The 25,350-nt window shown below is 43.7% G+C and overlaps 1 protein-coding gene across 7 annotated transcripts in view; it reads left to right on the forward strand.

Annotated features, from left to right (window-relative positions):
* Positions 1-25,350, forward strand: part of AOPEP (aminopeptidase O (putative)) — a 379,363-nt gene that overhangs the window by 227,573 nt on the left and 126,440 nt on the right. For 4 of the 7 annotated variants that reach the window (XM_082469688.1, XM_082469684.1, XM_082469686.1 and 1 more), the window contains exon 7: positions 4,339-4,448. In XM_082469688.1, the coding sequence (XP_082325814.1) occupies positions 4,339-4,448 (110 nt within the window). The remainder of the gene's footprint in view (positions 1-4,338; positions 4,449-25,350) is intronic. The other 3 variants (XM_082469685.1, XM_082469689.1, XM_082469690.1) reach the window with 1 other exon arrangement.

Raw genomic sequence — 25,350 nt, forward strand, 5'->3', positions numbered from 1 at the left:
GCTAAGCATTTCACTACCCAGAGTCAAGTTCAACTCAGAGTCTTCCTTTCATTCAACAGATAGGTATTGAGTGCTCATTATGCACTTAGGCACTTGTTCTATTTGCTTTGTAAATGGGAGGAGAGTCCTTGCTCCCCACGGGGTTCATGGTCTAGCGATGAGAGAGAGAACAGATAAACGACTACATCTTTAACATGTAGTGATGAGTAGTGTCAAGAAAATGAAGCCGGATAGAGAGAGGTAGGTTTAGTGCTGTTTTAGAAGGTGCTTATCAGAGAAGCTCTCTGACAAGGGGACATTTGAGCAAAGACTTGAAGAAAAGGTGGTGCTGTGCATACTCAAGCACCCTTTTGTGGTATGGTTGTGGTGTGTTTTGTTTTATTAAATAATGAGATGAAATTTTAAATCAGGAGTCATGATCTCAGATGTCTGCTGGCAAGTAATAAAGAATGAAGCAGTTGGTGTTATAGTTTCGGGAATGGTAAGGACTGTGGCAAACCGGAAGCTTCTCCTCAGCTCTAACCGATTGCTGTCGTGCTGAAAGAAGGGCTCAATACAACCTGGACTTCTAGTATTTTAAAGGAAATTATGACTCTGGATTTTTATGTGAAATTTACTAATTTAAAAAATATGCAAACCAAACATACACTGAGGCCAGACCTAGTCAACACACTCCCAGTTTACAACCTCAACTTTTTTTTTTTAACTTTATTTTTATTAAAAAAAAATTTTTAATTTAGGTAAAATTGACCTATAACCTTACACTAGTTTTGGGTGTACAACATAATAATTCTATGTTTGTATACATTGTGAAATTATAACCACAAGTCTAGTTAACATTAGTCACCTTACATAGTTACAATTTTTTTTCTTGTGATGAAATCTTTAAGATCTACTCTTAGCACTTTCAAAAATGCAATACTGTGTTATTAACTATAGTCGCCTTTCTGTATATTACATCCCCAAGACTTGTTTATTTTAAAACTGGAAGATTGTACGTTTTGACCCCTTCACCCACTTCTTCCACTTTCTGACCCCTGTCTCTGGCAACCACCAGTCTGTTCTATGGATCTGTGAGCTTTGGTTTTTATTGTTTTTTACAACCTCAACTTTAAAGAATTAGCCACCAGCAATAAGGAAGATACGGCAGCTAACCGGCTTCCTGCTTATTTTCTAATTTCTAATATTTGGCTACTTCTGTTCCCTACCATCTCTACACACTGGACTACTTGACTTTTTCTGAAATTCCCGAGTTTGTGCATATCTGCATGATTTTGTTCAAGTTCCTTCTGCCTGTTGAAGTCCTATTTATCTTTCACTAGCAGCTCAAGGTCACCTTCCCTTGATAGCCCAGACTGTTCATCTCACTCACAGTTCAATGATCCTCTTCTAGAAACTTCGGATTTCCACTGTATTTGTATTTACTCACCTGTTTTTTCTCACTTTTTTCTTCTTCTTTCTATCGTCATGACTAGACTGTGACCTCTTTCAAAGTGGCACTGTGTCTTACTCATCCTCCCCCTTTCACACCTTGGCTGTAGAGCTAGCAGCGTGCATAGCTGTGTCCCCCTCCACAAAGAATCCTGTGGAGAGAAGCCACCTGGAAGATTCTCGAGCAAAGGGGCTGGGTTTGGAGTCAGACCAGACTTGGAATCCCAGCTTTGCTGTTTACAGTAGGTTATATAGCCTCCCTGAGCCTCAGTTTCCTCATTTATAAAATGGGTATAGGAATGCTTAACCTTGCAGAATGAAAGGGATAGTGTGTGAATGAGCTTAACACAGTGCCTGACACGTGGAGGGTGTTCAAGAAATACCAGTTCTCCTTTCTTGTTCTCTTCATCTTTGATTTTGCCACTACCTTGCACATAGTAGGCATTCAGCAAGGATTAAATAGGTTTAGCGTAAATGTGCCTCTTTCACCATCACTTCCCTGAGGTACTTCCATCCTGAGACAATCAGATTTATGCTATTCTTCATAATCGTGAGTGTATGTCAGGCATCTGATGATCATCTCTCTGTCCTTTATCTCCTGAATCCCCAAAGAGCACTCCCCCTTTGTCCTTCCCCTTGCCTGTACCCCCTGGAATCTCTTTGCTTGTGTCCTCCCTCCAGCTGCCCTACCTTACATCTGTCTCTACCAAAAAAGGCACGATGCTGGCTTGGCTACATCTCACAGCTGCACAACTTCCATGTGTCCATTCTGTGCTAGATCTGTAGGGGTAAAAGGATAAGACTACAACGCTGCTCTGAAAGAGGTCAGAGTCTAATTTTGAAGATAAGGAAAGCACACAGTAGAAGGAAGAAGAAAATAAGTTAGAAAAGAGAGGTAAACACCAAATATTGTGGGAGTTCACAGGTAGAAGAGGCTGGGTATGAGAAAATCCAGAAAGCCTTCTTGGAGGAGGTGACTTCTTGTGGGCCTCAAAGGGAATGTAGGATTTGAAGTTCCTCTATCCCTCCTTTTCTCTTAACCTGGAGTAGGGGGCAATCCACCTCATCATCCTTTAAGGTACATGCAGTAAGTCTTCAATATGTGAAAACATGGACACTGCTGAAGCGAAGTGGCCATTCTAGAACCAGCACAAAGTTTGGAAACATTTCCAGAGTACATCCATTGCTCTGGCCCCTTCCTTGAAGGTTGAGTTAGACTGAACAGGGTGTGAGGATGGTGTTGCTTTGCTGCCCAGGAGACTGCACTGTGCAGCACCGAGCATTAGCAAGTACAGCAAAGGGGAGTGAGAAATCTTTGAACAAGGAGATAGAAACCCACATTCCTCTCAGAGTGGCATTCTGTAGGGAGAGGTGAATTGAGTTAGTGGCAAGTTGAATCGTATAACTTGTCATCAACTTGGAGAAAGTCTAAACTCCTTCACAGCTGTCGTAGTCAGCTCGGGCTGCCATAACAAAGTACCACAGACCAGGAGACTTAAACAACAGACACTTGTTTTTCTCACAGTTTGGGAGGTTGGAAGTCCAAGACCAAGGTGCTGACAGGCTTGGTTTCTGGTGAGGCCTCTCCTCCCTGGCTTGGGGAGGGCCATCTTCTCACTGTGTCCTCACATGGCCTTTCCTCAGTGCACACATGGAGAGAGAGTTTTAGTGTCTGTTCCTCTTCCTATAAAGACACCAACCCTATTAGATTAGGGCCCCATCCTTTTGAACTCATTTAACCTTAATTACCTCCTTAAAGGCCCTATCTTCAAATACAGTCACAGTGGTGATTAGGGCTTCAACATATGATTTTTGCTGGGGAAGGGGACACAACTCAGTCCACGACAACAGGACACACACAGTGTCTTGATCACCTGGCCTCTGCTAGCTACTTGGCACCTCTGTCCCTCCCTGGCTGGCAGCCTGCTCCCTGCCTGACCCTAACCCTCACCATTTTTAAAACATTTCACACTCTTTCCAGGCCCCACGAGCTTTGCACATGCTTTCCATCTTCCTGAAATTCCTCCTCCCGTGGCTGGCTCCTGCTTTCCCTGGGGAACACCTCCTCAGGAAAGCCTTCTGACCACCCTGGTTGGCCAGGTGGCATCTGGGTTCTTCCTTAACCCCTGCCGTCACTGAATTCTGATGGTTACTGTGATTATCTGTGTCCCTGGACTCCTCACGTTCAGAGCTGTGTCCATGATGTCCTCAGGGCCTAGCAGAGAATCAGTAAATATCTGTTGGGGGAACTATTAGGGACCTTTAATTCCCAGAAATGCCTGTAGACACTGGCAGTTCCCTCCCCAGTGGATGCTCTGCTGCCCTCCCTTGTGGGGTTACAGCCATGGGGCCTTGTGAGCACATCGAGTGACAGCAGCCAATTCTGACCAGTAGGGCAGGGTGCGATAGCCTTCCCCCCCACCCCAAGAGTCAGTCCAGGCAGTGCACTCTTTCTGGTTATATGCAAATGGAATCATCTGGGTTGCATTAGCTGGCTGCACTGTAAACAGCCCTTAACAAAACTGAGGGCTGGGAAAAGTAGGAGGTAAATGGAGAGGACCTTTCTCACCCTGTGCAAGAAGACAAAGCAGGAAAAGGCTGGATGGGATCAGAGTGGAAATGGCTCCCTAGGGAGGTCTGCTCTTTCCAGGCCAGGGGTGGAGGTGAGGGAGCAGGGGGAGGTTCCGGGGCCAGGGGGCACCTCCCAAACAGGCAGCGCACGAGTGAGGGCTGGGTCTTTGTTTGAGGACCTAAGAGGCCCTTTCTGATGGGGCGCAAGGTGCGGCGGGGACTGTCTGTGCCATCCCCCCGAAACAAAGCCAGCTGCTCCAGCGGTGGCTCTGACCCCGCGGGAGGACAACAGTGACTGTGTCCTGAGCGTTTGTGTTTGTGTGTCTGTGCTCCAAGCAGCTGGCCCCCGACGAGGCCCAGGAGCAGCAGGAACTGAGGGCTTGCCTGCGCTGGCGTCGCCTCCAGGACGAGGTGCGGAACTCCCCGGAGGATATGCAGGTGTTGAGGTAAAGCACTACGTGATCCCGTAACCTTCCGGTCCTCCCCATCACGCTCCTCCTTTCCTGCAAGGCACGTCCAGGCCATCTCTTAAATCTGCTGTGTTTCCTTTTTAAATTAAATTGGGCTAGATTACTCATCTTCCCAGGGATGTGATTGTTATGTTTTAAGTCTTTCAGGGTGTGGGTTTGGGTTTGCCTTCTGACATTTTCCTGGTGTCTCTGTTCAGGAAAAAACTAGCACAAGGCCATTTCCGGGACCAAATTCTTCATTTGAAGTTCTAATAGTTACTTTATGTGGTGGCTGTGGACTTGGAGAAGGTTAGGGTCTGGTAGCCTGGCAGACAGTAACTCTTTAAAGCCAAAAGGAAAAAAAAAAACTTTTAAGAAAATATTGATTCCTAAGTGTTTAGTAGTAACAGATGTTTGTGTCAATGGGGCCTTTTGTTCCGGATGTGTCCCGGCAGGAGGCCACTCCTGTGCTGGTGGGAGGATTCTACTCTCAGCTCCTGTGTTGTATTTTCAGAGCGTGTCTTGCAGCACTCGTAGGGTTACTTCTTGCCATGTTCCCATTTTTTTTTTTTGTCCCTCTCTGTTTGCTTGTTTTTTCTCCACTTCTGTAAATAGTTGTTTATCTGAAACCTTGAGCCTCGGCCCCAGGAGCACTGTGATTGCTATGGCAACAGAAGCTTTCATCCTGTCCCCTCTTGACTGGAGCCAAGCCTTTGGAATCTGCCGTCAGACAGGTGGGAAGGCAGCCATCCGGGAATCACCCCTCATTTTAGATGGCAGCTCTGAAGGCCAGTCTACCGCCTGGGTAGAAGCCTGCCTGGACCGGTCCTGTTGTTGTTTGTTTTTACATAAACATCCCTCTCCGTAGGACTGCCCACTGAGGCCAAAGTCTGAGGGGAATGCCGAGCCCAGCCTGACCCCAGCGAGGCTCGCCAGTCTTTTGTGCAGCACGGCAGCGCAGGGTGTGGCCGCTCTTCCCACGGAGAAGTCCTCTCTCGCACGCTAACCGCTGGCGTCTGCTGACTCATCCATTGTTTAGGAAAGCCGGAGCCGGGAGCCCTGTCTTCCCCACCCAGCGCCACTGTGCAAGCATCCGTTCACTCAGCCAGTGGGATGGCTACACCCACCGCCAACGTGGACAGGGTCCCTGCTCTCATGGAACTTTCACGTAGCAGGGACTCTCTTGTAGGCACAGCTAGCCGCAGGTGGTGAGAAGTTCTGTGAAGGGAACGCAGAGATTCACAGTAAAGAGGCTGGGGAATGCCTCTCTGAAGAGCACCAAGGCCTGAGGCAGGAAAGGGCTTGCCGTGCTGGTGCTCGAGGGGCAGAAAGGAAGGCAGTGTGGTGAGAAGGGCGGGGAGAGGCAGGCAGGAGCTAGATCATCCAGCCTTACCCTGAGCGCGATGGAAGCTGCCCCAGGGCCTTCAGCACGGAAGGAGCCTTGTCTGTCTTGTGCTTTTACAGGGCTGCTCTGGCCGCTGTGTGGCACGGACTGCAGGCAGCAGACAAAAAGCCAGGAGAAGGGTTAGAACGTTGTGTAGTCCACGTTAGAGGTCCTGGTTGTGGCAGGGCAGGCACAAGAAGCAGACCTATTTAAGACATGTTTTGGCAGTGGCACTGGCAGATCTTTGGTCTATTGAATGTGGAGAAAAGGAAATTGAAAGTGTCCAGAATGACTTCTAGGCTTTTGACCTGAGCAGCTGAGTAGACAGGTGGTGATGCCATTTGGTGAGATGGTAAAGACTTCGGGAGGAGCAGGCTTTGGAGGGAAGAATAAAGATTCCAGTTTTGGGCTTCCCTGGTGGTGCAGTGGTTGAGAATCTGCCTGCTAATGCAGGGGACACAGGTTCGAGCCCTGGTCTGGGAAGATCCCACATGCCGCGGAGCAACTAGGCCCGTGAGCCACAACTGCTGAGCCTGCGCGTCTGGAGCCTGTGCTCCGCAACAAGAGAGGCCACGATAATGAGAGGCCCGCGCACCGCGATGAAGAGTGGCCCCCGCTTGCCGCAGCTAGAGGAAGCCCTCGAACAGAAACGAAGACCCAACACAGCCCAATAAATAAATAATAATTAAAAAAAAAAAAAAAGATTCCAGTTTTGCATGTGTCAAGTTTGACATGCCAAATAGATATTCAATATTGAAAACTCAGTGGGGTTTACAAGTCAGGAGCTCATTGGAGAGACTGGAACATTCAGCCTATGGATACTTAAAATTCTGAGCACGCTGAAATTACCAGCTAGAGAGGAAAGTGAGAGAAGAGGTTGAGAGGAGGATGAGGACCCAGTGGAGGAGCTGGGGAAATCAGTGTAGAGGAAACCCAGATGCCGGGAGTCATGGAAGTCAGGAAAGAAAATGCCGGATGCTGCTGAGGGGTGTGTAAAAGGGAGGGAGAGAAGTGACCTTGGGTTGGACCGCATGAAAGGTGTTGGTGACCTTGACATGCATGCATTTATTCATGAGCTGTGGGGAAGGGAGCCCGATTGAAGTGGGTAGAGGAGTGAATGGGAGGTCAGGAAGCAGAGACATTGAGTGTGGACTTTGTGAGAGAAGTTGTGCTAGGAGGGGAGGGAAATGAGGGTCAGGGAGGTTTGTTTTAAGGTGGCTGATGCAGGAACAAGCTTATGTGCGAGCTGTATAACTGGGCCAATTCTGCCAGCTCTCAAGACTCAGTTTCCCCACTCTCCAAGTCTCTAAGTCCCTTTGATGCCCCCAGTTCTGTATGACCATAGACCATCGGTTCGGGTAAGGAAACTATAATTAACAACAGTTGGTGAAATGTGTTCCCAACTTATAAGCAGTCAGATGGACACTGGGAAGTCAGTGCACATGTATGGAGAGCCTTGTCTTTGGGGTTCGTGGAGCTTCTGATGTCCAAGAGCTTTTCCTTTGTGTGTGGAGCTGGGAGAAGGAATACGCTATTTTTAGAGCCTTGTGCTAAAAGGCTTATTATGGCATTTGTTTTTCTTTTTCTTAGTATTCAGAAATTGTGTTTGCCTAAATTTAGGCTAACCATGAAATGAGTGCATTTGAAAGATTTGTTGCACATCAGTATGGAAAATATTGTTATCAGATGCACTTACAATGAAGAGGAAATGTTTCTGAACCTGCCCCAAATTATATAGTCTAGGTTTAGTTTATTCCCATCCCTTAGAATTCTCCCTTAAATGGGCTCAGAGAACCTAGAAATGACTGACAGTGAAAGGAAGAACCAGAGTTGTAAAAATTTGGTCTCAGATTTTTGTTTTAGTACACAAATAAGACATTGGGAAAGAAGTCTCTTAAAACAATGCAGTAGTCAAAGATGCTATCTTTTTTTTTTCTTGCTTTTAAGATACCCCATGGTCTTCAAATGATGGACCAGGAACAATTTAGAAGTCTTGGTTTCACGTTGCCAGAGGCAATGGAAACTTCTCCTACCCATCTTTGCAGCAACTTTCAACATGGTTGACCACTCCTTCTTTCTAAAAACACTTTCTTCTCTTGGCTTCTGTGTCACACTCTCCTTGATTTCCTTCTACCTCACTGCTGCTCCTTCCCCACCTCTCCTGCTGGCTGTTTAACATCTTCACTTAGATGACTCATGGCTGTGAAAGACCAGTTAAGGTGTCCAACATCATACAGCCAATAAAGAGCAGAGTGGGGACTGAAACAATTCTCTTTTCCTTACACCATCTCCCTGCCTCCAAAGAACTCGATATAGCATTTAGTTGCATTAAAAAAAAATACTACTCCAGGTATCTTGAACTGTGGAAGGACATGAAGGTCGGGTTGAAAAAAGTATCCTTGGGCAAAGTATCTTTGTCTTTTTACACATGACAGTGTGTGTCTCATTATTTCAGTCAATATAGGGAAACAGGAAAACTCAATATTGTGTTGATGATAGCTATTGGAGGGGTATTGATAAAGTGAGAAGAGAAAAATTAAAATTATGTTTGTCTCTGACTTGCTAATTTCAGTAATTTATAAGAACTGTTTTCCATTTGTGCCTCCCATATATCCAGTGTTGAATCATGGCTCTCATCAAATGTGTCTTAAATTGACCTGGTTGTAAGTTTCATTTGGTTAAAACAGTTCCTTGTGTTTTCCGAGGTTTCTCAGCCTTCACTGGCTGAGGAGCCCGTAATGTGGCTGCAGGCTCCCGAGGCATAGTTTCAAAATGCTAGGGTCACATTACTGGCTCCGTGCCTTTTCCCATTTGTTAATTATTAAAATGCCTTTCCCGTAGATGAGACCCCAGTGGCTCTCTCCAGACTTTCCCTCACCTCTCCCTCCACCAGGCCTGGGCAGAACCGTTTGCCGTTCACAGCCTGATCTTACTGCTGTTCCACTCTGCCCTGCCTGGCTGCCACCGCTTTGCTCTCTCCTATTCGTTCCCCCAAACCCCCCACCCCCCCACCCTTGTCCAGTGCAGCAGCCATGACTCTTGACAAGGAAGATGCCAGGGGGCTTCTGAAAGGCTCCCGTGCCTTTGGTCTCCAGGGTACAGCTACATCAGCGTCTTCCCTCTAAGTGCTTTCAGTTAGTGTATCACGACAGGCCGGCGGGATGGAAGAGCTACGGTGGCGGGGTCAGAAGAAATCTCTGTTGGTTTTTATAGTTTGTGATTTATGATCACTTCCCCCTTTTTCTGGATTCATTGTTAAAGTCAAGCTCGTGCTGAGAAAAACGTTAAAATATATCACGTTGAGTAGGCGCTGACAAGCCCAGAGTCTGACGTGGCTCTTTCTAGCTGCTGCCTCCACAGTTGATACAATTCTAGAGAAATGCAGACTCTTTTCCCATCTTCCTCGTGAATCCCTCATCCCCCTGGTTCCAAAGACATCCCATAATAATAATAGGGAAAACCCCCCAAGTATGTAACTCTATCTACAGCCAAAATGAAATGTGCATGCCACAAGTTCTGTGAGTTTGCATGATGCCTAAGCACTGTGTATTCCATTTAACCAGTGAGACTTTTTTCCATTAAAAGCCTATGTGTAAACCTTCTCTAGTATTCATGAAGTTTTCACCTTTAAAGTTTTTTTCAAAATTTTTATTTCTAGTCCTTGAAGAACATAGCAATCTTTCCCACCCACATGTGGGAACGTGTCCATTCGCAGCCGCACAAGCCTGCCTCATGGAAAAGCTCCAGCCCAGAGCTTCACTGCTGGGCCTGAACACTCCCCAGAATTCTTCTTCAGTCTCCACTGGCCCTGCAGGCATAAATAAATCCCTTCACTCCTCCTTGGGCAGCTCCCTTCTCCTTGCCTATGGTATTTATTCCAGACCTTCCCCATGCTCTCTTCCTTCTCTGGCCTCCTGTCCCACAGGGAAAACGGAGGCCACCAGCCTATTCTGCCTTTGATTCTGTAAGCACACCAGCATCCACGTCTACCCTGACCTCTCAGATGCCTGAGTGCCACCTTGTCAGTCTCAGTACAGCTAAAGACAATTTTCTGGTTCCAGAAACAGAACTAGAAATGAATGTGCCTTGATGCAGATCATAGAGCTACATATATAAGTGAGTTTTGGAACCCTCTGCCCACGAGGGAGAAGGGATTGAGGACCTGTACACCAAGGGGGGATGAAGCTCTCATGACTTTGGACGTGAACTGGGGTCACAAGTCTAGGGAAACTTTTTCCTCAGGGCATTGTGCCCTTATGATCATCAGATTCTGTAAACATATTTCAGTTCTTACCTTAATGGGTTCCTCTGCTTCCTTTGGTACTGTTAATAACTCTTCCCTTCTGGAAATTTCTATCACCTGACTTTCATGGCTGCCTCTCTTCTGGTTTTCTTTGGCCCCCTCTGCCTTCCCTCCTCTATCTCCTTCACAGTCTTCTCTTCATCTTCCGTCTCTCAGAGTTGGTCTTCCCCAGGGGGCCCCCCTCTTCGCTGCTCATCCTCCTGGAGTGGTCTCATCTAAACACCCTCTCTTAGGTGGGGTTACCCAAAAGCAGATGAAATTCGTGTGAAAGAGATTTGTTAGGAAGAATTCCCAGGAGGGGAAAATGGAAGGGAGAATGGAGGGCCAGGCCGGGGTGCCATGTTATCAAGTCAGATTACACAGGATTGCTCTGGAAGCCATGTGGGTCAGCTTCAGAGTGGTCCTCATCAGGGACAAGGGGCCCAGCGTGTAAATATCCCTGCAGCTGTCATCATTGCTTAGAGAGTGCATTCCAGGTGCTTCTGGTTCTTGTGTTCATAGGCGAAACAGGCTCAGGCAACCTGAGGGTCACATCCGAAAAAGTGTCTCAGGGAACATGCCAAGAGCTGATGTGCACACAAATGATAAATGCGTCCCACGGGATATGAGTGGGTCATGGGCACAGCTGGCCACAACTCCCGTCTGTGCTGGAGGCTCCCAAGTCTCCAGGCCAGCCTAGCTCTCTCTTAAAGATCAGATGTGAGTGCTGAACTGCCCATTTGACATCATCTCTTCCTGGTTGCCCTACATCTCACAGTGGTAATCCTCTCTCCCACTCCCATCTGCTCACCTCCAATAGCACTGAACTCATCCCTGGTAGCACAAGTTCACACACTCATCCAAGGTAGAAACCTGGCAAACTTGTCCAATTCCTCCTTCTGCTTTACTCCCCCACCCCTGGGAGGGTTTAAGCCTTCACTATGAACTTACCTCATAAGTCTTTCTCAATTCGACCTTTCTCCACCCCTAATACCACTGTCTCTCTCTGTTTAGAGCTTAATGGCTTGCTTGCACCAATCTAATATCCTCTGACTTGTTTTTTTCTACCTGTAGTCTTGCCCCATCAAATCCATCTTCCTCACTGCCACTGAGGAGCTCTACTTAAAACCCATTATGATTCTGCCACCTCCTTGCTTAAAACTCTTCAAAAGTTTCCCCTTGTCTCCAGGAAAAACTTCCAAAGCCCGGCACACCATCGCTCCCATTTTTCTGGTCTCTTCTCTTACCATTCTTTGCTTCACTCTCTAGCCACCCCAAATAGTTCATAGAACTCTACTGTATTAGTTTGCCAGGGCTGCCATAACAAAATTCTACAGACTGGTATGTGGCTTAAACAGCAGAAATTAATTTTCTTGCAGTTATAGAGGCTAGAAGTCCAAGATCAAGGTATCAGCAGGTTTGGTTTCTTCTGAGGTGTTTCTCCTTGGCTTGCAGATGGCTGCCTTCTCTCTGGGTCCTCACTTGGTCTTTTCCCTGTGTGTCTGCACTCCTGGTGTCTCTTTGTATGTCCTAATGTCTTCTTATGAAGACACCAACCAGATTGGATTAAGGTCCAACCTAATGGCCTCATTTTAGCTTAACTCCTTCTTAAAGGCCTTATCTCCAAATGCAGTCACATCCTGAGGTACTAGGGGTTAGGGCTTCAACATAAAAATTTTGGAGAGATGTAATTCAGCCCATAACATCTACTGTCTGCCTGTTCTTTCTTATCTCCTTGCCTTTTTTTCGTATTGTCTCTATTTAGAATATCCTTCCTTTGTTGCATGACTCCAGATCATTCTGACCCAGCACAGGTATCACTGCCTTCCAGAAGTCTCAGGCCCTACCCTGACAGGATAAGCTGGTGACCCTCCTCTCTACCCACTAAATGCTCTGCTTGTATCTCCACCCATGACCTTACTACATTATTTTATGATTATATTTAGAATGAGCCATATTAAATTGCCAATATTTGACTATTTTTAACCTATAAAAACAGCATTTTCACATTGCCCAGCTTTATACATCTCTCTTCTGACCCATCAACCTTTTGAACCTAGGGACTGTGTCTTCTTTGCTTCTGTATACCACAGTGCTTGGCACTGAGTGGGTGCTTGATAAATATTGAAGAAGTGAATGCTGTAGACAACATGATCTCTGTCCCTGAGTTTCTTTGTATATTATTCAGAGAGTTGAAATATTGGTCACAAGACAATAGATAGACAAATTCTAGGCTGCACCCTCAGAATTCAAAGAGCTGAGAGTTGAATATTGGTAAGCTTAGTTAGAAAGGGCCATTGGGAAGATGTGAGGCTTGAGCTGGGATGGTGAGAAAGAATTTCACTGAGGCTGGTAAAGCAGTGAAGGGAGGGGAACTCAATGAGCAAAGCCTGGCAGGCATAAACAGTGAATTGACTGTGGAAATGTCCATTAAGTGAGAATGGGTTTACTGAAGAGGAGAGCCATTAAGAACCTATGAGACTGAAGGTGGACCAGGCTAAGTAATGGAGTTCCTTAGATGCCAAATTCAAGAGTTTGCGTGTGACCATCCAGGCGGTGGGGAGCTATTTTCAGTTCCAAGAATGATGTAATGCAAACGGAGTTCTGGGAAGATTACCCAGCCTTTGGGATAACACATGATCAGATAGACAGAGTGGAGAGGCCAGATAGAATTAGATGGCTGTTTCAGGAACCCAGACCTGAGATTAGAAGAACTTGGAATCCTCTTCTTGGATGGCCTAATAAGGCTCTGAAAGAGTCGCTCTGGAGTTACTCAAAACTGATTGAAATGTCAATACAGCTTCAAGAAGTCTTCTAATAATATGATGTAAAGCTATCCCTGATCGCAGATAAGAATGGACCCAATAAAGGAACTGGTTGAATATGTGGGCTTTGTGAAGTTCATTACGACTTTGAAGAGAGTGAAGGGCAACAGTCCCAGTGCCTTCTTGACCAAGACCTGGTCTATTCTGCCTCATTTTAGAGAAACATCAACTGAAGATGCAGAAGTGAACTCTCTCCGGGCCTTGTCAGTGTTCAGTTTTCAACGCAGGAAAAGTAGTATAGGGTTAAGCAAGCCTGGAAGACAAACTGCCTGGATTTGAGTTCAGTGCTGACTCCACTACTTGCCATGTGACGTTGAGAGTTCCACGACCATACTGAGCTTTAGACTCCTCTCTGTAGAATGGAATGGGAATAATAACACAACAGTTTCCACTTTATAGGTGAGTGTGAGGAATAAATGCCATGAGTACGTGCAAATCATTTAGAACACATGTGTTAGGTTGAATCACAGGAAATTGCCATTCTGATGGATCTAAAATAACTGATTATCGGCAATTTCCTGTAGTTCAACCTATAGTAAATACTCAACACATGTTAGATACTGTCATCTAGACCCTCTGGCACCTGATAAAAGTTTGCCCAACAAGTGACAGAGGCACAAGGACACAGCCCCCACGGGCAGCCTCACTCTCCCTCCTGGTTCATTCTGGTTTCTGTCTCTGCTTTCACTGCTGCCACCCTCCGGATGGCAACCACAGAGGCATCCTGCTCGTCTCTCTTTAACAACCAGAGCCTGGAAACACCTGCTTTTCCTCCTCACAAACTTACAATTGGCTGGAATGTTCAAAAAGTTAATTTTGCTAAGAAGTTAAGAGAATATTTTTTTTAAAGTGCAAGAGAATGCCTGGTTACAAATGAAAAGGATAGGATTAAAAGCAAACCATCCCCCACCCCCAAAAAAAAAAATCTGAATGTTAAACAAAGATGCTCAAATGAATAGCTTGAGGGAAGAATTAAGTTGGCAATGCTTCTAAGACTAATGGGATCCTCATACCTTCCTGGAACCTACTTCTGGTCTAATCTCTACATAAGGGCCACCCTGGTGTCCCCTCTGGCTCAGCTCTGTACAGCTTCCCTGGCCCCTATACAGAATCTGACTACCGCCCTGAGAAGAAAAACGTTCTTGCCTCTATGGCCTTCAAGAGTTCTAACCTGAGCTCGGACCACTGGCACTGGCCTGTGAGGTTCCTAAATCTCTACCTCTGTATCCTGGAACTTCTGCCCTCCACCCTCCATCACTCAGGCTTGGGGTCCCCTCCACCCCATTCTCCCTGTCCATTTTTTTTGCTGTTTGTTTGTTTGTTTTGCTTTTTTAATTTGAACCACACATGCTAGGCATGTAGACTGTTTCTACCCTTTTGTGACTGGAGGCTTCTGTACCTGTGCCAGCATTTTCTGAAAAACTTGAGGGCTCTCAGCCAGCCAGAAACAGACTCTGTCCTTTCCTGTCTCAAAGGCCAGCTCCACCCCCTTGAGCTGCCCACTCAGTTCCTGTTTCCTGTTGGAGGGACACCCTCAGCTCTCACTTCTTTTACCCAGCAAAGATGACAGACATATCCTGAATAGTTGAACTCAAATAACCCTTACTTCTTCATTTTTCTAGACCATTCTCTGGTTACTCATCACTCAGGTATTTCTAAGGCAGGGGTAGAATTCTCTTTTATAGGCCCCTAATAACATACTTACTGTACATGGTGTTTCATTTTTGCAATAACACTTGGTGGAGTTTTTTTAATATAGAAAAACATAAAGAAGGAATAAAGTAGTTCATAATCACTGTTTAGTTAACCATTTTTTTTAAATTACAAGTATATCACAGGAAATTTCAGTTTAGAAAAGTATAAAATTCCATCCCCACCACCGTAGTCCTCTCCCTAAGGTAATCACTGCTAGCATTTTCTTGTGAATCCTTCAGAAAATAAATTTTATAAGTATATGTGCATAATTTTTCTGTATTGCTGCCCTGTGGGGCACTGATTCATTATAACAGTATTTGCCCATGAAATACTTTCTTAAAAAATAATTCATCTCCATAAGCCAACCTATAATAGTTCACTCCTATTTTTCTCATCCTTGGAGGATATCTCATGCCCTCAGCCAATCCTAGCACTATGTATATTACATTCTTAGCTAATGAGTGTTAGTTTCCCATTCAGAAAAACTCTCAACCAGTGAGTACTTTCTCATGTAATCCTAAATTGACTCTGTTCTACAAATTATTTGCTTACTCCCTGTAGGTCTCCCCCATGCTCCCCAAAACTATTGTGTTTTGGCCAATAGTTTTGACCAAGAACGGCTGACAAAAACTGTGCAACTATTTGACTGAACCTACTTCAAAGACACATAATGTCTTTAATATGTAGTAAGAAAAACTTCTTGCTACATATTAAAATCCAGTTTTATAGGGACTCCTCCCCCTTTCAAGTCAGTGGTTGAGGAGAGAAGGGATAAAAAAGGGGGACTGTATTTCTGTTAAACATTGTACTGGAGGGTCTAGCCAAGGCAATTAGGCAAGAAAGTGAAATAAAAGACATCCACGTTGGAAAGGAAGAAGTAAAACTATCTTTTTGCAGATGACATAATCTTATATATAGAAAATCTGAAGGAAGGAATCCTCCCCCAAACACTGTTAAAACTAATAAACAAGTTCAGTAAGATTGCAAGATACAAGAGCAATATACAAAAGACAGTTGTGTTTCTTTTTTTTAAATTGAATATTGTGTTAGTTTCAGGTGTACAGCAAAGTGATTCAGTTATACATATATATATATGTATACATGTATATTCTTTTTTTCTATTCTTTTCCATTTTGGTTAATTACAAGATATTGAATATAGTTCCCTGTGCTATACAATAAATCCTGTTGTTTATCTATTTTATATATGGTAGTGTGTATCTGTTAATCCTGAATTCCCAATTTATCCCTCTCCCCAACTTCCCCTTTGGCAACCATAAGTTTGTTTTCTATGTCTGTGAGTCTCTTTCTGTTTTGTAAATAAGTTCATTTGTACTATTTTTTAGATTCCACATATAAGTGATATCATATGATGTTTGTCTTTATCTGACTTATTTCACTTAGTATGATAATCTCTAGGTCCATCCATGTTGCTGCAAATGGCATTATTTCATTCTTTTTTATGGCTGAGTAATGTTCCATTGTGTATACTACACCTTCTTTATTCATCAAGAGAGTTGTGTTTCTATACACTAGCTATAAATAATCTGAAAAGGAAATTAAAAAATAAATTCATTTATAATAACATCAAAAATGATAAAATACTTAGGAATAAATTTAACAAAAGAAGTGCAAAATGTATACTGGAAACTACAAAACACTGTTGAAAGAAATTAAAGAACTAAATAAATGGAAAAGCATCTTGTGTTCACGAATTGGAAGACTTAGGGTCATTAAGATGCCATCCTCCCTACACTGATCTACAGATCCAGGATAATCCTTGTTAAAATTTCAGTGGCCTTTTTTTTTTTTTTTTTGCAAAAATGGACAAGCTGATCCTAAGATTCACATGGAAATTCAAGGGACCCAGAATAGTCAAGGAAGTCTTGAAGAAGAAGAACAAAGGTGGAGTACTCATACTTCTCAGTTTGAATACTTACTACAAAGCTACAGTACTCAGGACAGCGTGATACTGGCATAAGGACAGACATATAGATCAGTGGAATAAAACTGAGAGTCTAAAAACAAACCCTTTCATTTATGGTCAGTTGGTTTTTGACAAGGGTGCCAGAACTATTCAATGGGGGAAAGAATATTCTTTTCTACAAATGTTCATGGGACAACTGGATATCCACATGCAGAAGAATGAAGTTAGACCCTCTGCTTCATACCACATACAAAAATTGACTCAACATAGATCAAAGACCTAAATGTAAGAGCTAAAACTATAAAACTATTAGGAAAAAAGCCATAGGTATAAGTCTTCATGAACTTGGTTTAGGTAACAGTTTCTTAGATATGACACCTAAAAAGGGTCAAAAATCAAAGAGGGAAAAATATCAATAAATTGAACTTTATCAAAATTTCAAACTTTTGTGCTTCAAAGGACTCTATCAAGAAAGTGAAAAGACAACACAGAATGGGAGGAAATATTTGCAAATCATATATCTGAGGGACTTGTATCCAGGATATATAAAGAACACTTACAACTCAACAATGAAAAGGCAAATAACCCAATTTAAAAATGGTTAAAGGGTCTAAATAGACATTTCTCCATAGAAGATAAACAAATGTCCAATAAGCACATAAAATGCTCGACATTATTAGCCATCAGAGAAATGCAAATCAAAGCCCCATTGAAATACCACTTCATACCTACTAGAATAGCTATAATGAAAAAGACAGATAAGAATAAATGTTAGTGAGGATTTGGAGAAATTAGAACCCTTATACACTGTTGGCAGGAATGTAAAATGGTGCAGCTCCTTTGGAAAGCAGTCCAGCAGATCCTCAGAAGGTTAAACGTAGAGTTATCATACAAACCAGCAATTCCACTTCTAGGTATATATGAGACATGAAAACACATAAGTCCATACAAAAACATGTACATGAATGTTCATAGAAGCATTATTCTTAATAGCCAAAAAGTGGAAACAACCCACATCCAGTAAGGGATGAATCGGTAAATAAAATGTGTTATATTCATACAATGGAATATTAATCAGCCATAAGAAGGAACTGAACTACTGATATGTGCTACAAAAATGGATGAATCTTGAAAACACTATGCTATCTGAAAGAAGCTAGACACAAAAGGCAACATGTTGTATGATTCCATTTATCTGAAACATCCAGAATAGGCAAATCTATAGAGAAAAGAAGTAGATTAATGGTTACCAGGGGCTGGGGGAGGAGGAGAAAATGGAAAGTGACTGCTTATAGGGTTTCTTTTGGGGGCGATGAAAATGTTCTGGAATTAGGTACTGGCGATGGTTTTACAACCTTGTGAGTATACTAAAAACCACCGAATTTTACATGTTTCAAAAGGTGAATTTTATGATATGTAAGTTATATCTCAATTGTTTAAAAAAGAGAGGGATTGATAGAAATCATTGGATGTTTTATAACATCTCTGTAGCCTTAGCAGGGTTGACCAGCAATTGTCCAAGGAGAGATGGAAGAAGAAAGTACAGCAGCAGGCAACTGCTGTCCTCAGGGCATTGCATGAGACCTGAGGAGCCATTTCCAGTGCTGGATGCCAGGAAGACTTCTCCATAGTGTCTGTGGTATAACAACCCCTCGTAGAGATGATTCACTTCCAAGAAAGCATCCCTCAAGTACAAGTGTATATGCACCAGTGTGTGTGTTACTTTTTTCCACCCCCTGTAATCCTGACTATTGTTCTGTTATCGATGCATGCAGGTCCTTTTTTTTAACTGCTCCAGAATATTCCAGGGTATGAACACTCCATGACTGACTAACCATTTGTTAACCATTGGACATGTTGGTAATTTCTAGTTTTTTGCTTTTACTAACCATACTGTGTTGAAGAGTTAATGTATGAATGTTAAATGTAAGACCTAAATATAGTACACAGTTGCCCACAAGACTGAGAACAGAGCTGCTCTCCCATCTATTCGTCCTGTTTTACATCCTGGTGTGTGTTGGGCTTCAAACTCACGCAAGCCCTGCACCCGCTGCCACCTCTAAGTCCTCAGCACTGTGCCATCCTCCACGGAGGAGGGAAAAGTCCTTCTCCAGCTCCCACAGACCATCTGCTCCTCTTTGAGTCATGAGATGAGACGATCCTTCCCATTATCTCAGCACACAGCACCACACATGCTGTTAGTGTTCAAAACGTGCTTCTAATCTCCCCTTGTAAAATGAAGTCAGCATTTGTCTCATTTGTCTCTTTCCAAGATAAAGTCATGGAGTTTTTTTTGACACATTACAAAAAAAGTTTTCCATTTTTACCCTTTCTACTTTTGCTTCCTGTAACTTTCAGGTTCTGTATATTCCTGTGTTCTGAATGTGTGGAGCAGACTGACAGCCTGTGCTTCATTATGATCACCTTAGCGCTTTTTAACCCGGCTTATGAGGATACTAGTTCAGGTATATTGCATATGCACCTCTCAAACACAACACTGTAAAAAAGATAATGAGAGCCTTGTGTTGCTTGGATCCTATACTCTTTAGCTAAGTCTATCCCTGAATATATGTGGTTGAATAAAATTCAGTTATGGTTCCTCTAATTCATTTAGGTTTTTTTTTTTTTTTTTTTTAATGAAAATCACCCTTTGTGGATTTAGCAAACCCAAGGCTGCATAGCAAACTTACTGACTCCACTGCAGCAGATGAATGATGTTTTACTTCTAAATGCTGCAGCTTAAATATACTCTGGGCTCTCTTACCTCATACAATCATAGAATATTAGGGTCAGAAAGGGCCTTAAAAGTGATTTTGCCTAGCCTTCCATATCCCTGACAGACAGCCACCTAGCTTCTACCTGAGTATTCCCAGCATCCAGATCTCACTGCTTCAGCAGGCAGCAGCTTCCGCATGGGAACAGCTTATCTTAGAATGGGCTTCCTTGGATCGGGCTGGAAGCTGCCTCCCTGTAAAGTCTGCCCTGTCCTCTTAGCCCTTACCTCCAGAGTTGCACAGGATTCGCCTTGTTCTCACACAAACAGTCCACATGTCTGAAGACCATTGTCTTTCCTTTTCTAGTCACTAGGTCACAGGGTTGGGAGAACGGTTCCCTTCTTGGGCTTGGTTCCTTGTTGTTCTCTTTGTTGGCAGTGGCCTTCTCCAGATGTGACACCTGAACTGAATATAGCACTCTGTTTGAGGTTACACCTGTGAAGAGTGTAACTATTATTGCTTCCCTTGATCTGGATAATCCAGGAAAGAAAGAACAAGCATTAATAGGATTAGTTGAAAGCACTCACATATACACCATATTTCATTTTTAAACCTAGTATCATACACCTTCTCAGGGCAGTCTTAGCATTTCAACTCCCATGCATTTTTTTCTCCTTGGTTACATTCATTGAGTGCTTCCGATGCGCCAAACATTATTCTAAGCACTCTATGTACATTTGTCTCATTTAATCCTCAAAATGGCCCTATGAGATAGGTACTAGTACCGTCTTCCTCCGCATTTCATAGATGAGGAAGCAGATGCGTATAGCAATTGACCACCTTTCTACCGCTAGGGAGTGGCAGAGCCAGGATGCAAGCAGAGGCAAGTCTGGCTCCAGAGCCCAGCTCTCCATGATGTCTGCCCCCGTTCCCAGCAGGACTCCCCGTTACACCTCATGTTCCTATTGATCCCACCTACTATTATGTTTATTGTTTTGGAAGCCACATCAATCACCTCTTGCTACATGTTGAGTTTACAGACAATTTAATATACTAAATCTTTTTCATAGGTAAATACTAACTTTTAAAAGCCTCATTGTCCTTACTAACTATTGTTTTTATTAATTTTGTATCCTCATTCCAGCCTGTGGTTGCTGTTCTTGACTGTAGGTGCTGTCAGTCAACCAGCTAGACTTCCAGACTCGACTTATTTGCAAATTTGTTAAGCCAATAAGTCATCATTCCTTGGGCACAGCCCTAAGGACTCCCTCCTGGTTATAGCAAGTAATTAACCAACAGCCTTGGGGTTCTGTTTCTGAACCTTCTATAAAGCCATGAAACAGCCACCATATGCTAACCACCACATCCATTCTGCCAGCTGCCAGAAGTCAGGATGCCTGATACCCACAGTGAATTTCTGGAAGTGGCCCTCAAGATCCCATGCAACCTCCTTGCAGTCCATCATTTTCTAAGTGCTCACAAACTATCTGTTCAATACCTAGTCACAAATTTTGCCTCCCCTCCTCTTATTCCCTCTTCTTTTGCAATCAGAATGACATTTGTCTATCTCCATCAGCCCCCTTCCCATCGTCTCCATGATTTGACACCTCCAGGGGCCTGTGATTGCAGATGGAAGTTTTCCAAGCTGTGGCATGTCCCTCACCTGGTCCTGGAGTCAGAACTCCTTTAAAGGATGAAGGAGCCCTCTCCACCGGTACCAAGGATCAGTTCCCAAGTATGAAACATCAGTTCCCACATAACAGTGCTTGTTCTACCATGTATAGTTTGAAAATTATTCTCCTTGGCAGGAAAGTTGAAGCAAAGTGGGAGTCAAGTAGTTCTATTCGTTCTGTCACCTCTTAACACCTGGTCTTCTTTAGGCTCCAAACATCATTTCAAAAGCCCTTTTTGTTGCCCTGGGCACTCTCCCTTAGCACCGGCTCATTCTGAATTTCTGCCTTCCTGGCAATGATTTTACTGCTTCCCATCTCTTGTAGTGAGCTTTCTCCAGCATCCCCCCTTTCCTCTTTTGTGCATGTCCTCTGACAACCCACCTTATCAGAAACCTCCGGGGCACTCCTTGCTCTCTGTTTTCTTCTTCGTCTCCTTTGAAAACATGTGCAAATTACCTCTTGGTGTGTTGAATATGATGGTATACTGCTCAGACTATTGTATTAGTCTGTTCCATGTTTTTTTCTTTTTTGGGGTATTTCATTTCTTAGAAAGGAATTTCTGATTTATGGCCATTCAAAACCTGAGGACTATTTTGGGTTTTTATTAATGCTCATTACTTCCTGCTTTTCTAAGTTTCACCGTTCATTTCCCTGCCCTGCTTAGCAAAATTTGAGGAGTTTTTTGTGTTTTCCGCAGTTTTAACTACAGAGTCTTTTCATGTCACCCTCGTCAGCAGCTGACTTCTCCTTTCACCATCAGGGGACAGAATATACCTTCTTCACTTTCCTGTGGCTCCTTGGAGAGATGTCTCTTTGTGTCTTAAATCATTTTATCAATTGCCTTTTTCAGCACTGGAGTGATATCTTGCTGTGTTTGCTATAGGATACTGGTCCCCGATGGGAAAAACCTTCATGCTGGGTAGCTGTTAAATCCATTGTGAAAAGCACACAGATAATCAAACTTGCCAAACACCAGTAGCTTTGACATGATACAGCTTCATCAGTTAAAGATGTGCACAGCCTTTTGTCCAGTTCTCTTTGGTAGCACTGTCCAAAGGCAAGGCAGTGGCGAGTGTTCATTATACACATTTTATAGATGGAAAAATTGTTGCAAAAACAAATGGAGGACATAAAATTCCTGTACTTTCAATCATTCTGCCTCCATTTTTCACCCAAAATTTTAGTAATCTTTTCACAGAGTGGTATAGACTGGGGGGGGGGGGAGGGGGAGGGGTGTCAGGAATACGCCCATACCTAGCTTTCTAGAATTTTAAGCAACACCTGAAATTTGTTGTTTGTTTTTATTTGTTTTCTGATGATGATGCAACAAGGAGCAGGCTTACAGACCAGCCCCTGAAAGGTTTATGCTCAAAATCGGCGTCTCGCAAAGGGAAGGTGTACGGCCACATTTATGTGCCTAGTCTTTTTTTAAAAAACTTTTTATTTTGGAATAATTTTAGACTCGCAAGTAGTTACTAAAATAATAGAGTTCCTGTGTACCCTTCCCCTTGCTTCCCCCAACGATAACATCGTACACACGTAACTATAGGGTGATGTTTTTCTAACGTCTTTGCCTGTCAGAGGAAGGCTTAGCTGGCACTCCCTGACCCCGATCAGTATTCATTATGACGAGATTAGCATCATTTATATTGTGCTTACAAAATGCCAACAGGCACTCTGGCTAAGCACTCTTAGACACCGCAACAGCCTAATGAGGTGCCACGGTCGCTATCATTGTCCCCTTTTTACAGATGAAAACTGGCCTTTATGGGTTGCCTGACTCACTCAAGATTACGTGGCACTTAAGTGGCAGAGTCAAGATTCTTAACCCAGTGTGTTATGCTGCTTCCCCAGGAGATCTCACTTGTGCATTTGGAGCTCAGAGGTCTCCAGGGGTCTCCACAAAGGTAGTATTTAACTTCCTCTGTTACTTCGGGGTGAGTGAGGCCCTGCTCCCGGACCCTCAAACCTTGTGGGGCAGCTGCCACTGATAGAGCAGGGATGTGAGAATGCTGATTAATCCCTTTCTGTCTCATTTCTGGGATGCTTCGTCCCTGGCTCAAGCACTACAGTGGCAAGTTTATAGATGAAGCTATCTCGTGGCTCTCACTTTTACTGCCAAGGAGTACAAGACAGAGAATGCTGGCAGACGGCCCGTCTGGGCTGTGGCAGAGCAGTAGGTGTTCAGACCTAGGCTGACATGCCTGAGCACCTTTCAGAGGCGTTTTCTCAGATCCCACCCTTGGCGATAGTCCTGCAGAATCGGTTCTTTCTTCAGGAGGTTTGATTCCAAATCAAATCATGTGGATCAAATATCACTGCCATCTGACAGCTTTTTAAATGTCCATATTGCTTCTGTGAGTGCAGTGGAAAAGGAAGGAGGTGGGCAGGGAAAGGTCATGCTAATCTCAGTTGTTACATTTGGTGCCAGGTACAACAGAAACCAAGGGCATCTAAGCCCAAACGACCTTGGTAACTTGATCTCTCACATTCCATGTATTCCAGCCAAGGAAATAAACACTGGTGTAAAATGTTGAAGAGATGCTTAACACTTTTACGTTACAAAGTGCTTTTATGTTATCTGAGCCTCATCACACTCTTTACAGGTGAGGAAATTGAGCGTTAAGGGAGAGTAAACATGTTGTCTGAGGTTCTCCACTTAGTTTTTGGCAAAACCGAGTTGGGGGCCTGGATCTTGGGGAAGCCCCAGAATGCAGCAAGGACTTTGGTGTTCCATGGACCTGGGTTCTAGCCTCAATTCTGCCACTAACTAGCTTTGTGGTCGTCTCCAGGCCTCACTTTCCTCCACTTTTAAATGGGCATCGTCACAGTACCTGCCCCACAGGTTCTTGTGAAGGTAGAAGGACATGATACATAAAAAGCTTGGCAGAGTACCTGGCACAGGGAGATAACAGGAATGGTAGCTATTAGTATCGGTTCAATTCTCCATCCATTAGGAATGAATCTGGCTTCAACTAATAGAATAGTAAAGCAATGTTGGCTTAAACAAATAGGGGTTACTTTTCTCATACAGTGAGTGTGAAGGCAGGCAGTCTTGGGCTGGCCAGCAGCTGAATGGTACTATCAAAGACTGTTTACCTTCTTTCATTCCATCCGGGTCTCCATAGCATGTTGGTTTGCTGCCTCATGATTGCAAAGTGGCTACTGTAGCTCCATCCACCATGTTTGGGGGAAAGAGGAATAATACTAGTCATATTTCCCCTTTTGTAAAGAAAGCAAAAGCTTTCCCAGAACCCCACTCCCAACTACAGCAGACATCTGTTTTTGTCTCATTGGCCTGGACTATGTCTTCTGACTCTCTGTAACTTCAAGGACACCTGGAAAGTGAGTGTTTACCTTCTCAGACTTAATTGTACAAGTGGCAAGAAAGAAGGGGGATGAGAATGGGAGTAGACTGAGCCAATTGTATTTGCCACAGCTCTTCCTGCCTCTTACAATGTCCTTAAAAAAGTTTTTTATTTAATTGGTCCTCAGGTGTAGAGAGCTTAGTTAACCCTAGTCATGTGTTCATGGCACATGAACAGCAAAGCCCCTTTTCTAGACTGATTCCATTTTATTCTCACAAAATGTGTACTGTTTCATGTGCATCTATTTTTTCTTAACTTTTTAATGGAAATATATATAAACTATAGTGCACAGATATTTCTAGATGGCTCAATAGATTTCTACTATTTATCCTCATGAAAGCACCACTCAGATTAACATAGAGTTAATCCCACCATCCCAGAAACTTTCCTCTTTTTTCCCCACTCTGTTAATACTCTCTCCCAAAGGTAACCATTATTCTGATCTGTATCCTCATAGATCTGTTTTGCGTGTTCTTTGACTTCATTTAACTGGAGTCATACATTTGTATGTAGTCTTTTTGGGTGTGACTTCTTTCATTCACCTGTGAGAGTCATCTATTATTGTAGGTAGTAGTAGTTCATTTGTTTCCTGCTTTCTCTCTGTGCTTTGTCTCCCTGCACAGACTTGGAGTAAGTGGTATTATGAGAACCAGAATAGCACAGAAATGGAAGTCACCCTTTTTCCACTGTGGAGTATCTTTTCCTCATAAAAACCGCCCCCTTTGATTTCTCACGAAGCTCGCCTGGGCACTGCCCTCTCCCTCACCATGTCTACTTTAAAAGGAATCTCTTGGGGACTTGTACATTTGCCTTGGATGCTGTCAGCATAAAAGAATTTTCTTGAACACTTGGAGAGGGTCGAAGAGGAGAGTAAGAGAGGGATACTTTCTGGAAGGACGTTTTTAGTCAGAGGAAAAAAGCACCAACTAAAGTCATCATCTGAAACTTGGGCCTGGAAACCAGCCTTTGGAGCAGAGATTTAGGTTGGTCTTCTGTGTTCCTCCCCTTCTAACAGTCTCCATTCAGAGCTCA

This window comes from Balaenoptera physalus (genome assembly GCF_965194825.1).
Source record: "Balaenoptera physalus genome assembly, chromosome: 7".
In the NCBI taxonomy this organism is placed as follows: Eukaryota; Metazoa; Chordata; class Mammalia; order Artiodactyla; family Balaenopteridae; genus Balaenoptera; species Balaenoptera physalus.